Consider the following 17,263-nt stretch of genomic DNA (forward strand, 5'->3'; position numbering starts at 1 on the left):
TCTCTCTCTCTCTCTCTCTCTCTCTCTCTCTCTCTCTCTCTCTCTCTCTCTCTCTCTCTCTGCGTCTCTCTCTCTCTCTCTCTCTCTCTCTCTCTCTCTCTCTCTCTCTCTCTCTCTCTCTCTCTCTCTCTCTCTCTCTCTCTCTCTCTCTCTCTCTCTCTCTCTCTCTCTCTCTCTCTCTCTCTCTCTCTCTCTCTCTCTCTCTCTCTCTCTCTCTCTCTCTCTCTCTCTCTCTCTCTCTCTCTCTCTCTCTCTCTCTCTCTCTCTCTCTCTCTCTCTCTCTCTCTCTCTCTCTCTCTCTCTCTCTCTCTCTCTCTCTCTCTCTCTCTCTCTCTCTCTCTCTCTCTCTCTCTCTCTCTCTCTCTCTCTCTCTCTCTCTCTCTCTCTCTCTCTCTCTCTCTCTCTCTCTCTCTCTCTCTCTCTCTCTCTCTCTCTCTCTCTCTCTCTCTCTCTCTCTCTCTCTCTCTCTCTCTCTCTCTCTCTCTCTCTCTCTCTCTCTCTCTCTCTCTCTCTCTCTCTCTCTCTCTCTCTCTCTCTCTCTCTCTCTCTCTCTCTCTCTCTCTCTCTCTCTCTCTCTCTCTCTCTGCGTCTCTCTCTCTCTCTCTCTCTCTCTCTCTCTCTCTCTCTCTCTCTCTCTCTCTCTCTCTCTCTCTCTCTCTCTCTCTCGTCTCTCTCTCTCTCTCTCTCTCTCTCTCTCTCTCTCTCTCTCTCTCTCTCTCTCTCTCTCTCTCTCTCTCTCTCTCTCTCTCTCTCTCTCTCTCTCTCTCTCTCTCTCTCTCTCTCTCTCTCTCTCTCTCTCTCTCTCTCTCTCTCTCTCTCTCTCTCTCTCTCTCTCTCTCTCTCTCTCTCTCTCTCTCTGCGTCTCTCTCTCTCTCTCTCTCTCTCTCTCTCTCTCTCTCTCTCTCTCTCTCTCTCTCTCTCTCTCTCTCTCTCTCTCTCTCTCTCTCTCTCTCTCTCTCTCTCTCTCTCTCTCTCTCTCTCTCTCTCTCTCTCTCTCTCTCTCTCTCTCTCTCTCTCTCTCTCTCTCTCTCTCTCTCTCTCTCTCTCTCTCTCTCTCTCTCTCTCTCTCTCTCTCTCTCTCTCTCTCTCTCTCTCTCTCTCTCTCTCTCTCTCTCTCTCTCTCTCTCTCTCTCTCTCTCTCTCTCTCTCTCTCTCTCTCTCTCTCTCTCTCTCTCTCTCTCTCTCTCTCTCTCTCTCTCTCTCTCTCTCTCTCTCTCTCTCTCTCTCTCTCTCTCTCTCTCTCTCTCTCTCTCTCTCTCTCTCTCTCTCTCTCTCTCTCTCTCTCTCTCTCTCTCTCTCTCTCTCTCTCTCTCTCTCTCTCTCTCTCTCTCTCTCTCTCTCTCTCTCTCTCTCTCTCTCTCTCTCTCTCTCTCTCTCTCTCTCTCTCTCTCTCTCTCTCTCTCTCTCTCTCTCTCTCTCTCTCTCTCTCTCTCTCTCTCTCTCTCTCTCTCTCTCTCTCTCTCTCTCTCTCTCTCTCTCTCTCTCTCTCTCTCTCTCTCTCTCTCTCTCTCTCTCTCTCTCTCTCTCTCTCTCTCTCTCTCTCTCTCTCTCTCTCTCTCTCTCTCTCTCTCTCTCTCTCTCTCTCTCTCTCTCTCTCTCTCTCTCTCTCTCTCTCTCTCTCTCTCTCTCTCTCTCTCTCTCTCTCTCTCTCTCTCTCTCTCTCTCTCTCTCTCTCTCTCTCTCTCTCTCTCTCTCTCTCTCTCTCTCTCTCTCTCTCTCTCTCTCTCTCTCTCTCTCTCTCTCTCTCTCTCTCTCTCTCTCTCTCTCTCTCTCTCTCTCTCTCTCTCTCTCTCTCTCTCTCTCTCTCTCTCTCTCTCTCTCTCTCTCTCTCTCTCTCTCTCTCTCTCTCTCTCTCTCTCTCTCTCTCTCTCTCTCTCTCTCTCTCTCTCTCTCTCTCTCTCTCTCTCTCTCTCTCTCTCTCTCTCTCTCTCTCTCTCTCTCTCTCTCTCTCTCTCTCTCTCTCTCTCTCTCTCTCTCTCTCTCTCTCTCTCTCTCTCTCTCTCTCTCTCTCTCTCTCTCTCTCTCTCTCTCTCTCTCTCTCTCTCTCTCTCTCTCTCTCTCTCTCTCTCTCTCTCTCTCTCTCTCTCTCTCTCTCTCTCTCTCTCTCTCTCTCTCTCTCTCTCTCTCTCTCTCTCTCTCTCTCTCTCTCTCTCTCTCTCTCTCTCTCTCTCTCTCTCTCTCTCTCTCTCTCTCTCTCTCTCTCTCTCTCTCTCTCTCTCTCTCTCTCTCTCTCTCTCTCTCTCTCTCTCTCTCTCTCTCTCTCTCTCTCTCTCTCTCTCTCTCTCTCTCTCTCTCTCTCTCTCTCTCTCTCTCTCTCTCTCTCTCTCTCTCTCTCTCTCTCTCTCTCTCTCTCTCTCTCTCTCTCTCTCTCTCTCTCTCTCTCTCTCTCTCTCTCTCTCTCTCTCTCTCTCTCTCTCTCTCTCTCTCTCTCTCTCTCTCTCTCTCTCTCTCTCTCTCTCTCTCTCTCTCTCTCTCTCTCTCTCTCTCTCTCTCTCTCTCTCTCTCTCTCTCTCTCTCTCTCTCTCTCTCTCTCTCTCTCTCTCTCTCTCTCTCTCTCTCTCTCTCTCTCTCTCTCTCTCTCTCTCTCTCTCTCTCTCTCTCTCTCTCTCTCTCTCTCTCTCTCTCTCTCTCTCTCTCTCTCTCTCTCTCTCTCTCTCTCTCTCTCTCTCTCTCTCTCTCTCTCTCTCTCTCTCTCTCTCTCTCTCTCTCTCTCTCTCTCTCTCTCTCTCTCTCTCTCTCTCTCTCTCTCTCTCTCTCTCTCTCTCTCTCTCTCTCTCTCTCTCTCTCTCTCTCTCTCTCTCTCTCTCTCTCTCTCTCTCTCTCTCTGTCTCTGCGTCTCTCTCTCTCTCTCTCTCTGCGTCTCTCTCTCTCTCTCTCTCTCTCTCTCTCTCTCTCTCTCTCTCTCTCTCTCTCTCTCTCTCTCTCTCTCTCTCTCTCTCTCTCTCTCTCTCTCTCTCTCTCTCTCTCTCTCTCTCTCTCTCTCTCTCTCTCTCTCTCTCTCTCTCTCTCTCTCTCTCTCTCTCTCTCTCTCTCTCTCTCTCTCTCTCTCTCTCTCTCTCTCTCTCTCTCTCTCTCTCTCTCTCTCTCTCTCTCTCTCTCTCTCTCTCTCTCTCTCTCTCTCTCTCTCTCTCTCTCTCTCTCTCTCTCTCTCTCTCTCTCTCTCTCTCTCTCTCTCTCTCTCTCTCTCTCTCTCTCTCTCTCTCTCTCTCTCTCTCTCTCTCTCTCTCTCTCTCTCTCTCTCTCTCTCTCTCTCTCTCTCTCTCTCTCTCTCTCTCTCTCTCTCTCTCTCTCTCTCTCTCTCTCTCTCTCTCTCTCTCTCTCTCTCTCTCTCTCTCTCTCTCTCTCTCTCTCTCTCTCTCTCTCTCTCTCTCTCTCTCTCTCTCTCTCTCTCTCTCTCTCTCTCTCTCTCTCTCTCTCTCTCTCTCTCTCTCTCTCTCTCTCTCTCTCTCTCTCTCTCTCTCTCTCTCTCTCTCTCTCTCTCTCTCTCTCTCTCTCTCTCTCTCTCTCTCTCTCTCTCTCTCTCTCTCTCTCTCTCTCTCTCTCTCTCTCTCTCTCTCTCTCTCTCTCTCTCTCTCTCTCTCTCTCTCTCTCTCTCTCTCTCTCTCTCTCTCTCTCTCTCTCTCTCTCTCTCTCTCTCTCTCTCTCTCTCTCTCTCTCTCTCTCTCTCTCTCTCTCTCTCTCTCTCTCTCTCTCTCTCTCTCTCTCTCTCTCTCTCTCTCTCTCTCTCTCTCTCTCTCTCTCTCTCTCTCTCTCTCTCTCTCTCTCTCTCTCTCTCTCTCTCTCTCTCTCTCTCTCTCTCTCTCTCTCTCTCTCTCTCTCTCTCTCTCTCTCTCTCTCTCTCTCTCTCTCTCTCTCTCTCTCTCTCTCTCTCTCTCTCTCTCTCTCTCTCTCTCTCTCTCTCTCTCTCTCTCTCTCTCTCTCTCTCTCTCTCTCTCTCTCTCTCTCTCTCTCTCTCTCTCTCTCTCTCTCTCTCTCTCTCTCTCTCTCTCTCTCTCTCTCTCTCTCTCTCTCTCTCTCTCTCTCTCTCTCTCTCTCTCTCTCTCTCTCTCTCTCTCTCTCTCTCTCTCTCTCTCTCTCTCTCTCTCTCTCTCTCTCTCTCTCTCTCTCTCTCTCTCTCTCTCTCTCTCTCTCTCTCTCTCTCTCTCTCTCTCTCTCTCTCTCTCTCTCTCTCTCTCTCTCTCTCTCTCTCTCTCTCTCTCTCTCTCTCTCTCTCTCTCTCTCTCTCTCTCTCTCTCTCTCTCTCTCTCTCTCTCTCTCTCTCTCTCTCTCTCTCTCTCTCTCTCTCTCTCTCTCTCTCTCTCTCTCTCTCTCTCTCTCTCTCTCTCTCTCTCTCTCTCTCTCTCTCTCTCTCTCTCTCTCTCTCTCTCTCTCTCTCTCTCTCTCTCTCTCTCTCTCTCTCTCTCTCTCTCTCTCTCTCTCTCTCTCTCTCTCTCTCTCTCTCTCTCTCTCTCTCTCTCTCTCTCTCTCTCTCTCTCTCTCTCTCTCTCTCTCTCTCTCTCTCTCTCTCTCTCTCTCTCTCTCTGTCTCTCTCTGTCTCTCTCTCTCTCTCTGTCTCTCTCTGCGTCTCTCTCTCTCTCTCTCTCTCTCTCTCTCTCTGCCTCTCTCTCTCTCTCTCTCTCTCTCTCTCTCTCTCTCCCTGTCTCTCTCTGTGTCTCTTTCTCTCTTTCTCTCTCTCTCTCTCTCTCTGCGACTCTCTCTCTCTCTCTCTCTCTCTCTCTCTCTGCGTCTCTCTCTCTCTCTCTCTCTCTCTCTCTCTCTCTCTGCGTCTCTCTCTGCGTCTCTTTCTCTCTTTTTCTCTCTCTTGAAAGTTGGGGTTTGTTCTAACTGTTCACTTTCGCTGGGGTCAAGCTCAGCTATCAGAAAGACTTCAACGCCAAGACTACGGTGTACAATATATTTGGGTCCATTATTGAGTCATTCTATTTCTGACTCTTGAGTGACTAGAGGGTTGGTGGTGGCCATGTGGCAGCTTAGCTGCCGGGTGCTATCGTTTCTTGAAGCATGACTGAACGAGAAAAGGAGTTGATGACACCACAGCAATACAGGGTTATGATGCGAACATTAAATGGGAAACGGATGGAAATCCTAAAACTGCATCGCAACTGGTCTTCTTCTTGCGTATGGCAGCTTAGCTGCCGGGGTAGCTATCATTTCTTGGAAGCGCGACTGTGTCGCTGATGCAGTGCCCCTCTACCAGTACACACACTGGAACTGGTACTCATTTCGCTGACCTTGGAAGGATGACAGGCTGAGTCAACCCCCTGGTGTATTAATTCAGTGGCTGACGGGGCTTGAACTCAGGACCCTAGGATCCCAAGCCACCACCCTAACCACTGAGCCAACACCCGGCTACTAGAGGGTTAAAAAAAATTATTATATCAAGTCACAAAAGAATCAAACTTTACATTATTTTATGCATTGAACAAGAAAATGAAAATCTACAAACCAATCAGCTGTCTGGTGGAGTCTGTCAGTGTGAACTGCCGAGCAGTCAGTCCTGCCACTTGTACAAGAAATAGGCCGTTTTCTGGCACATGCGAATGGCTCAAATTTATATGGCTGAGGGCCAGAAACTCCATAGTATAAATTCCCATCATCCTCCGACTCGTCCTCGGCAATATCGGAATGAAAACACTCAATTTCATCGCCGCTGAAATCACTCTCTGATTCGCATCTTGCCATTGTTTACACGCTGTTTCCAAATGTTCACGAAGTTTTTGGAGAACGTGACGTCATAGCATCTTCGGTAACTTCCGGACTGTTTTTCGATCACTGACAAAAGTTGTGACCTAAAAGTTAATTTTAGCATATTTTGAGTTTCAAATGTAAGAAAATAATTGCCCAACGATTATTAATGCACTTACAACCTTCGAATCACGCGATGTCATCAGCGACCCAAATCCTGCTCTTTAAATATCGAGACTGAGAAAGGAAAGCTCATTGACACTTTTTCCTTGACACACCTGAGCTCCTGACCACATAGAAAGCTTTCATCGGCAGCCTGATGGAGTGCTGCTCTCCTCTCTGGGCTGGTGCTCCCGCCTCTCACCTTTCTCGGCTTCACGTTGTGGAAACCAAGGATTTTCGGATCATTGTTATGGATCCCACGATGAAGCTGAGTCTTTGGGTCTCACTCTCTCACCGCAGTCTTTGGGTCTCACTCTCTCACCGCAGTCTTTGGGTTTCTTACTGTCTTACCACAGTCCTTCGGTCTCTCACTGTCTCACCGCAGTCTTTGGGTCTCTCACTCTCTCACCGCAGTCTTTGGGTCTCTCACTGTCTTACCGCAGTCTTTGGGTCTCTCACCCTGTCATCGCAGTCTTTGGGTCTCTCACTCTCTCACCGCAGTCTTTGGGTCTCTCACCGTCTTACCGCAGTCTTTGGGTCTCTCACTCTCTCACTGCAATATTTGGGTCTCTCACCGTCTTACCGCAATCTTTGGGTCTCTCACTATCTCACCGCAGTCTTTGGGTCTCTCACCGTCTTACCGCAGTCTTTGGGTCTCTCACTCTCTCACTGCAGTCTTTGGGTCTCTCACTCTCTCACTGTCTCACTGCAGTCTTTGGGTCTCTCACTCTCTCACTGCAGTCTTTGGGTCTCTCACTCTCTCACTGCAGTCTTTGGGTCTCTCACTCTCTCACTGTCTCACCACAGTCTTTGGGTCTCTCACTGGGTCTCTCACTGTTAATCCACTCCAAACCCACCTCCTTCAAATTCCTTGCTTTCTTTCCTTCCTGAAAGTCCCTGGAGTGTCCATCTTGTTTACCCCGTGTACCCTGCCCATCCCTCTCTTTTCCACAGATCTCCTATCTCTGTTGCCCACTGTTTTGTGATTCCCTCTCCCGCCCCTCTTCTCTCCTGCTCCCTTTGTTGTATGTTCTGTGTGTTAGCTCTTATACGAGCCTCGATATTGTATACCAATTTTTAATTTTTTTTAAAGCTGAGTTTCTGTATGGTGGTTGTATTTAAAACTGTGGTGGCCATGGGTCGCAAATGCAAGCCGCTGGAGAGTTTAACAAAAGAGCTAAATGTCGGTGCACAGCCAAATCAGAAATTATTTGCATTGAAACCAACCAATTATATATCTGTCGACGACGCAGTCACAATACTGCCACAGCCATCGTCAGTTGCTCATTGTCTGTTGTCAAACCACCAAGACATGGAATAAGCTGGGCTTTTCATTTTCATTTTTTCTTGTATCGAAGATTAATTTCTGAGAAGCCATGGCCGTCCAAGAAGAGGGCAAAAACCTACAATTTTAAATAGGAATTGGAAAGTGATTTTCTTTTTATGAATATCAAAGACGAGCATCTGTCTCACTTGTCATCAGAGTGTAGCTTTGAGTAAAAGAGGTAATTTGGAACGGCATCACAAGACAATGCATGCAAAATTTCAAGAAAACTTTCCTTTATACAGCATAATTCGGACGAAGAAAGTTGGGGAGTTAAAGGGAATTTTGAAAGCTCAACAGTCCCTCTTTTCCAGACCTATGGCTAAAGACAAGCTAGCACAGATCCGTCTTTTCACATTCGCCACCTGCTGGCGAAACGTAAGAAACCATTCACCGATGGAGAAGTTATCAATGAGACGATGACGGTTGCTGTTGACGCCTTGCTCAAAGTCTTTAAAAATAGATCAAATTACAACAGCCATGAAGGGCATTCCACTTGGCACTTCAACAGTAGCCAGAAGGGTGGCATCATTGTCAGAGGACGTGTCTCAGCAAATATACCAAGACTTATAAGACTGAATATTTCTCTCTGCAGTTTGATGAATTGATGGACATTACGGATACAGCTCAGCTTATTGTTTTCATCCGCATGGCATTCAAAGACTCAACAAGAAAGGAGGACTTTCTCACTCTTTTGCCATTCAAAGAGAGGACGATAGGTGAGCATGTCCACAACAAATTCAAAAGGTATGCCACCTATGGTGAGCTAATCCTTTATGCAGATCATTGGTATCTCCCACGATGAAGTTGACCTCCTGCTCTTTTTGTGATCTGTCGTCCCCCCCCCCCCCCCATATTTCCGCAAGGCGCTCAAGGTCCACCAGCAACCCCCTTCTGGTGAAATTGTCAAAATCAAGAATCACTGCTCATGTTCACTCTTTCATTCCTCTTTCTTTCCCTCCTCTGGTACAAACTCCCACACTCTCTTCAATCCCACTCCTCCCTCCAGGCCTTCAAAACAGCTGTTCACCACCATCTCATATCTACCCCCCCCCATCTAAAACCATGATCTTTTCTTCCCCTGTTAACCCACCCCAAACGCACCTCCTTCAAATTCCGTTTTCCTTCCCGAAATTCCCTGTAGTGTCCATTTTGTTTACCCCGTGTACCTCGCCCCATCCCTCTCCCCGTGTACCCCGCCTATTCCATCGATCTCCTCATGTCTCTGTTCCCCACTCTTTTGTGCTTCCCTCTCCCACCCCTCATTTCTCCTGCTCCCCTTGGTATATGTTCTGTCTGTTGGCTCTTATACGAGCCTTAACGATGTATACCAAAAAAAACAAAACAAGTAGAGGTACATTCAAAGTACACCTTCCCCATGCAAAATAAATAGTAGAACAAATCCTCCAGTGCGTGACATTCCCGGGGCACCTTCAGCACCCGGCGATGCTGCCGTGCAGCACATGAAGGTGGAATTGGGATGGAGCGGTGCACTTCTGATGTGAATGTGTACAAATGATACTTACTCGCCTTGCAGGACATGGAGACGGATTTGGGGTGTACAATAATTGATTGATTTTATTGCATAATTAAAATATATAAATAATAATCGTAAAATAATTAATTTCTCAATCAATTGGTTAATAGCGTACCAAAACCACAACTGTTCCATCCGAATCTGTCACTTTGTGAAAATTGAGTAATTCATCGAAAAATGGATAATTAATCGAGAAATCAAAAATACGCTTTATAGCCAAATCACTTGTTCACCTTTGTCCCCAAATTTCAGCTACCTAACTCAAAGGATGACTGAGATATCGCCTGGACAAACAAGAAAGAAGGAAAACAAGGAAATATACACACAAATGAAAAATCACTCTTGAAGTGACAACTAGGCAAAACAGCACAAAGTTGAATGGCACTCGGTAGAGCGCACACCTCTGCCAGGTGGAACAGTTCACGTTTTGTTTCCCACTGATGAGCTGGATCTGAACCAAAATCCAATCCGCTTGTTCTTGTCACCTATTCAACCCATCCACCTTGTTTTGTCATAACTTGTCCACAACTTTTTGAGATATAGTTATACATTTAGTTTTTGGCCCAATCTATCAATTTTAGAAATTAGGCCTGTGTTGACCTTTTGACCTTAAAATTAATTGGTGGAATTCAGCGACCTAACATGGAAATACTCTTCAAATTTCAAGTCATCGGATGAAAATTGAGGATTTTAGAAACAATTTAAAATTTGACCTATTTTGGGTTGACCTTATGACCTACGTTGACCTTTTGACCTATGATAACCTCAAATGTAATAGGTGGTTGAATTCATTGACATGATATGCAAATTCTGTTCAAATTTCAAGTCAATCGGATAAAATTTGAGGATTTTCGAAAATTTGGCTCAAATTGGCTTATTGGCCTATCCTAGACCTTTTTGGTCGACCGAATTTTCCGAAACTTCAATGCGTGACTGTCGCAGGGTCGGTGTCATTAATCTCTGAAAATTTCAGAACGATCGGTTGAGCGGTTTGGGCTGGAGGCGAGCGGACAAAACACACACGCACACGCACACACACACCCGATCAACATACTTGTCAATTTTTTTTTTTTTTTTTTGCCAAGTAACAAAAGGAGAAAAAACTGAGTACTCCCTTCCTTTAGCACCCATCAATGACGTAATGCAACAACAACAAGCATTTAAAGGCCATTTTCCCTGCTGAAGTGGGGGTTAGCCTTGTGGGCCCCATGACAATCTTCTCCACTTCACCCTATTTTCTGCATCTCCCCTTCTTAATCCCCTTGCCCACATTTCTTCTTCCACCACCTTCAGCCAAGTTTTTTTTCGGTCTTCCCCATCCTCTACTTCCTACTACACTCATTTCCAACACTCCTCTCACCCAGTCACTTTCATCCTTCCTCAACACATGACCCAACCATCTCAACCCGTTTCTCTTCACAACATCCATTACAGTCTCTATTCCCATCATCTTCCACAAGTCATAATTTGTCTTCCTCTCTCTCAACGATACTCCGCACATCCACCGAACCATTCGCATTTCCACCCTTTCCAGCCTTTGTTGCTGCTCCATGTTCAGTACCCATGTCTCACTTCCAGAAATCATTGTACTCCTCACATGTTGCATACACCGTTCCCTTCAGCTTCAACGACACTCCCCTCTTCGTCAGCACACCACTCAGTTCCCGAAACTTCTTCCATGCACATCTCACTCTAGCAACCGTCGAAGAGTCTGATCCACCTTCTCCATTCAGCATGTCTCCGAGATAGCAAAATGTTTTCACACCTTCCAACTTCATGCCATCTCCAAGATCCAACTCAACAATTCCTTCATCTGCTGCTCCCTTGATGCACACCTTACACTTGAATGTAGCTGCCACACTGGTTAATGACCCTCACCCCACTACATTTTTGATGATCCCATTCAGCACACATTGTATACTGAATGGAGTTCACTCCGACACCCTTCCTGCACACAGCACACGGCCACTTCCCAGTCCTTTCCAACTCACCACATGCTTTACCACTTGCCATCACCTTCGTCTTTCCGATATCCACCTTCAAACCTTTTGCCTCCATACATTCCTTCCACTTGTTCATCTTCTCCTTCAGTCCATCCATACTCTCTGCAATCAACACCAGATTATCTGCAAACAGCAGCTCCCACGGTAAACCCTCTTTACCCCTCGAGCCAGCACCTCCATCACAACTACAAATAGAAGTGGACTTGGTACCGACCCCTGGTGCACTCCCACCCTCACCTCAAACTCACCACTGTTCCCGTCCTTCGTCCTTACAGCTGTGCGTGCTCTCTCGTACATGGCCATCACTACTCTGATCAACCATTCCTCCACTCCTAACTTCCTCAATGCCCATGTCATTACTTCACGTGGAACCCTCTCAAATTCCTTCTCCAGATCAACAAACCCACAGAACAACTTCTTCCTCTTCTCCATGTACTTCTCCTGCAACTGCCTTGCAATAAAAATCACATCCGTCGTTCCTCTTCGTGGCATAAATCCAAACTGCATTTCGTCAATCTTTACCTTCTTCCTTATCCTCTTCTCCAACACCCTTTCCAATACCTTCATTCCATGCTCCAATAATTTATTGCTCTATAGGAGCCACAGTCCAGGGGGTCACCTTTCCCCTTGTACAGAGGGACGAGGGTACTCAGTTCCCAATCCACTGGAATGCGGCCTTCTTTCACCACCAGATTACAGATCTCTGTCATTCTCTTCACACCCAAACTTCCCACTGCCTTCAACATATCTCCCACGACTCCCGTCGGCCCTCCTGCTGTTCTACTCTTCATTGCTCTTATAGATTCCTCAACTTCCTTCTCAGTTATAGTTATAGATTATCTGCTGGTCCTAAAACTGGGTGACTATGTTGCAATCCCATTCATTTTGTACATTCAACAGCCCTTCCATATATCTCTTCCATCTTCCTTTAATTCCATCCAAGTCCACAGCAATTTGTCCCACTTCATCCTTCAAGCAACTCACCCCCGTCACATCAAACCTCTCTCTCTCGCTATCTGCTTTGCAATCCTGAATACCGCTCTCTGACCCTCTTCCGAATCCAAGCGTTCTCCGAACATTTTCCTATAGGCCTCCTGCGCCTTTGCTACCTCTTTCTTTGCAGCCTTCTTGGCTACCTTATAACTTTCATCCGCTGCCTCTTCTACCACCGTACCCTTCACCTTAGCCTTTTGCAGACTGTCTGTCTCTGTCTGTCTATCTCTCTCTGTCTCTCTTTCTCTCTGTCTCTTTCTCTCTGCCTCTGTCTCTCTGTCTCCCATTTACTTTCTGAACAATGCTCTTGAGGAAATTCAGTCACCCAAACTTCTGGGTCTCGCCATCATCGATGATCTCTCTTGGACAAACCACGTTTCAAAGTTGCCCCTTAAAGTCTGTTGCTGACTGGGCAGCCTCCATCTTACAAAGTCCTTCCTGGGAGCACCTGAACTCCTATCCACCTACAAGGCTTTCATTCAGCTTTGGAGTACTGCTCTCCCTTCTGGACTTGCTTCCCTGCCTCACACCTTCCTCAGCTTGACACCGTGTAAACCAAGTCCTTGAAGATCATTGGAATTTCCCTGCAATGATGCTGAGTCAACAGCCCGATTACTTTCCCATCACAGACAGGTCTATGGTCTCTATCTTCTACCGCCTCGTTTCTGGTCTTGCACCCTTTGCTCTTTTGGTGGTTTGTTTCACCCCACCCCTCTCAGGCTTTTGCAGGGTGCATACGGTCCACCATTAAGCTTCTTGTCGTGAAAATACCGAAATCCAGAATCACTGCTCACCTCAACTCATTAATTTCTCTTTTTTTCCCCCCCACCGGTGGAACCAACTTCCACATTCTCTTCAATCTCATTCTTTCCTCCAAGTCATCAAGACAGCTCTTCACCACTATCTCATGTCATCCCCAATCCAAAAGCATGTTTTCTGCCCTCGTTAACTTCCACCCATCCCAATCACCCATCACCCGTTAACCACCCATCCCAATCACCCCTCCTTACAAATGTCCAGTTTTTCTTTTCCTGAGAGTTTCCTTTTGTCTCAATTGTGTCCACCCCATGAGTCCTTTCCTTCCCTCATTCCTCCCCACACTCATCGTTTGTCCAAGTCTCCCTTTGTCTTGTCCTTTAACTTCACTGTTGGTGTCCCCCTTTCACTCTACTGTTTATTTTGTCCTGTTACGTATTTATCCGTTCATTGTACTAGCTCTTCCAAGAGCCTTGACGATGCATAGAAAAAGAAAAAAGAAAACAAGATCAAGCCAACTAGATTTTGGTTAAGGTCCAGTGGCAGATCCAGCCTATTAGTGGGACACAGAACATAAACTGTTCAGCCTAGTGGAGGTATATGCGCTCCATAGAGTGCCGTTCTAGTTATCCTAATTATCTCCTCTCTTGTTACTCTACAGGCAGCCCTTACATTTTTTATCGTGGCCCTAATCCTTTCTCCCACTCTGGCTTTGTCGGCCGCCATTTGTCCTGCTAGCTTCTCTCCCATTCTGTCCTACTTGGTCCGATTGGTTTTTATTACAGCTGCCATTTTCTCCCGCGTGTCCGCAAGGTCGGTCTTCATTTCTGCCTGCTCGGCTTTCATTTCATCCGTGAAACTTCCCGTCTCTGCCATGGGGGTGAAACATCGGACCACCAGGAGTTGGGGAGGGAGGACTATTAACCCTCTTCTATTAACTATACAGGGAAGACAGATCCACTGCGTGCTCCACAACAATGTTTATTTGCTGCACCACCTCTTTACTATTTTTTTTATTTTCCTTTGAAGGGCTGTTGCTTTACAGCAATAGCCACTTCAAGTCCAAATCTGAAGTGCTAAGCATCATTCCCAATTCCGGACTGCACACCAGAATGACACTTGGGTAGCAGTAAAAGGAAACTGGGTTTATTAAAGAAAAGAGGTGAGAATAAAAAGAAACAATTGTCCAAGAAATGAGAATTCTCCATATATAGTGTATATAATCAATCGTAATCTCGACGACTGGCACGATATAACTTAGGGCTCATGTACTGAGACAGGAGAGAAATCAAACCTTTCCCACACATGATGCTTGCACGGGGTGGTGTCAGTAGGAATGACGGTAGTGCTGGCGGAAGAGACTACTTGTAACTGCATTGCACCATGTACACAAGAGGGCCATTGCTCAACATGCTTCACATTGAGTCGAGAACTTCACTTTCTTCATCTAAATGTTGTATGTTAAACATGTGTTCTTTCTTTCCCTTTTTCCTATAACTAGATATAATGGAGAAATTGGAGATGTGGTCATAGGCAGAATCACTGAGGTATGTTGGAAGTACAAGATTTTGAAAGTTTTTTTTTATGATAAGGTGTAGCATGTAGCATGTAGCATGTTGATAAAAGTATCTTGTGTGTCTTTTAGGTACAACAGAAACGATGGAAGGTGGATACAGAGTCACGGCTTGACTCGGTCTTGCTTTTGTCTTCTGTGAACCTGCCTGGTGGAGAGCTTGTGAGTGTGCCAAGGGTGCATTGTCAAGAATTGGTTATTACTTCTGCCACCAAAGGTGGATGGTTGTTATATTTTCACCCCTGTCTGTTTGCTTGTCTCTCTGTGAGCAGGATATCTAAAATGGTTATGGACCGATTCGCATGAAACTTGGTCGATAGGTTGGGTGTGTGATGAGGACCAATTGATTCGATTTTGGTTAATGCCCGGATCCAGATACAGATTTTTTTTTTTTAATGTTTCAAGATTTTTAAAATCTTTTTAATGTATTTTTTAATATCCTTACCATTGAGATATGGAACCAAAAACAGGAGGTACGATGATATTACAAAAGGTTGTGGACGGATTCGGATGAAACTTGGTGGATGAGATGGGTAGGTAAACAAGAACAAGCCGATTCGATTTTGGTTCAGGTCCGGATGCAGATCCGACTTCTCGGTGGGATCCAGAACGTAAACTGTTCACCATGGTGGAGGTATGCGCTCTGCCAAATGCCGTTCTAGGTAAGCCTCCCCCGATAGCATATAGGAAGGTTTTGTTGGTATTGTGGGGTTTGTTTCTACAATTGGCGCACCCAATTGTTAATGGTACTTCAGAGTTTTGTTTGACCCCCAGGACATACCAAAACCACCATTTAAATTTTTTTTTATCTTTCTGCACTCTCAACACTCCACATTTCCAAACTGTATCGATTTCTGAGCTGTAACTCAAAGCTGGTTGGGACTTTTGGAATGAGATTTTGCATTAATAATAAGAATATAAAGTATAGGTGGTCACCTAATTTTTTTTTACCTTGAGCTAATTTTAAAGTCATGATTCATTTATAGCCATTTTAACATTACAAGGACTATACAAGGAAATCAGACACAGGTGGAGGCCATTCAGCCCATCATGCCAGCGTGACATCAACACCGCATACATTTAACAACACAAAATCCAAAGAAGAAAATACAAAATGTATTTATTATTACTGGAAAAATACGGGAGCCATCAAGGGGGTCATGTTAATGCCTATTTTACTCCAAGGGGTCCCAGAATTACACACCCAAAAAATGGTTGCGATCGGTTCAGCCGTTTTTGCGGTACCTGGGAACAGACAGACAGACAGACAGTGAATTATAGTAAAGATTATTAATTTTTGAAGTGTTTTTTATTTTATTTTATTATGATATATTTAAAAGTTTTTGTATTTTCTTTTGCACACATTTTTTTTCCTTCTTCCAGGGGGGCGGGGGGGGGGAGGTGGTCATGGGCTTGGTTAAAAAACACACATCAACCACACAACACCCCTTGACGGAGCCCCACCAACAGCACTCCGTACACACACACACACACAATCACCCATCAATGGTCAAACTATACCGAAAGTCCTATCAACATCCCCATTCCCCTCTATCTCTATAACTTCCAGGTACCTATCTAATTCCAATTTAAACTAATCTCCTGTTTCTGCTGCCCCTACCTTTCCAGGGAGACCATTCCATGCGTTAACTACTCTCTTGAGTGAGTCCCCTACCTTACTACCGTCTTAACTCTCCTCTTCTTTACTCTCAGCCTATGGTCCCTGGTCCTATCACCGTCTACTCTGTTGAATAATTCATCTTCACTTATTTTATCTCTACCTTTCATTATCTTAAACATCTCTATCATATCTCCTCGTAACCACCTCCTTTCTAGTGTATAAAGCCCTGTCTCCTTCAGCCGCTCCTCATAGCTGAGTCGATCTAGGCCCGGAATCAATCTAGTAACCCTGCACTGAACCCTCTCTATGGCATATATGCCCTTCCTGAGTTGTGGTGACCAAAACTACACACAATATTCTAGATGTGGCCCTCACTAAATTCCTGGACAACGTTAACACCACCTCTTTTGATTCATAAATGATCCTCCGAATACAACCTAATACCCAATTTGCTTTACCTTTAGCAACCTGGCACTGTCTCCAATATATAACTGCGAGGCCAACCGTATAGTCAAACTTTGTAATTTTACCATAATACATATTCAATGCAAGATCCAAGAACATGCTCCCATTTCTTTTTCAGCGTCGTCGCTCTGCAGAGGATGAGCTCGCCATGCGGGACTATTTGAAGGAAGGTGACCTTATCAGTGTATCCTTCCTTGCCTGATGCTGCACCTGTATTTCTGTCTCGGGGCACTCAGGTTGCCATTCCTCTGAGGGATGATTTTCTTTGAGAGAAGGGGGTAAGAAATGGTGTTTTGAGCAGTTGTTTTGGAAACAAATCGACGATAAATAGAGGTTGTGTGGCTGGATCAATGTCGACAATATTCACTCGTCGATTGGTCATGGCATGGCATCCTTATCACACGCTTTCCTCACCTCATGTTACCTCACCTCTCACAGCAGTGATTACAATACTACGATGTGGCGTCCTTATCATACACTTTCCTCACCTCCCACAGTGGTGGTTATAATCTTGGTGATTACGGTGTGGCATCTTTATCACACGCTTTCCTCACCTCATGACTCATCCTTGTGATTACTATATCGCAGTGCTATCCTTGAACATTTTACGTTTCTTTGACTCGCCGGACACGAAGTGGCCATCCATGTGTGGTGGGCCAACACGGGTACTCTCTCCCAGAGGGTGGGGGTGCCCTCTATTCTTTGAAATTGTTGGTGTTTCTTTTCTATTGCTGTTGCTTTTTTTGTTGTCATTAGATATCCTGCAAGGAATTATTTTCATTAACAAGGACTTATCTGGTTCCTTTATTGACTGCAAGCAAATACAACCTGTTGCTTCACTTGTGAGAATACTGGTGGGGAGGGGGAGGGGTGAGAAAGAGGGAGAGGTGGTGGAGTTAAGGGGTGAAGAAGAGGGAAGAGTGAGGTAGGGTGGTGGGTGTGGAGAGCAATGCCTCAGCAAATCGCTATACACCCTGGGAGGGAGGGGGTGGGAGCATGGAGGTGGAGGGGGAGGGGGATGTGTTTGGATGGATGTAAGCATGAGGGGAAGGGGTTCTGTACTTGCGATTGGTAGGGGAATTTAAAGGGGGGAGGGTTTCTCGACTTGCTTTGGCAGTGGGACTTGTGGAAAAGAGAGTGGGGG

The 17,263-nt window shown here is 46.0% G+C and overlaps 1 protein-coding gene across 1 annotated transcript in view; it reads left to right on the plus strand.

Annotated features, from left to right (window-relative positions):
* The window catches only part of EXOSC2 (exosome component 2), a 58,757-nt gene that overhangs the window by 18,209 nt on the left and 23,285 nt on the right, over positions 1 to 17,263 (plus strand). The window contains exons 4-6 of the mRNA XM_085855711.1: positions 13,962 to 14,007; positions 14,106 to 14,195; positions 16,238 to 16,303. Coding sequence (XP_085711837.1) covers positions 13,962 to 14,007; positions 14,106 to 14,195; positions 16,238 to 16,303 — 202 coding nt within the window. The remainder of the gene's footprint in view (positions 1 to 13,961; positions 14,008 to 14,105; positions 14,196 to 16,237; positions 16,304 to 17,263) is intronic.

Source organism: Eptatretus burgeri, chromosome 14 (assembly GCF_056783735.1).
Source record: "Eptatretus burgeri isolate ZD-2024b chromosome 14, Ebu_testis_v1, whole genome shotgun sequence".
NCBI classification, from domain to species: domain Eukaryota; kingdom Metazoa; phylum Chordata; class Myxini; order Myxiniformes; family Myxinidae; genus Eptatretus; species Eptatretus burgeri.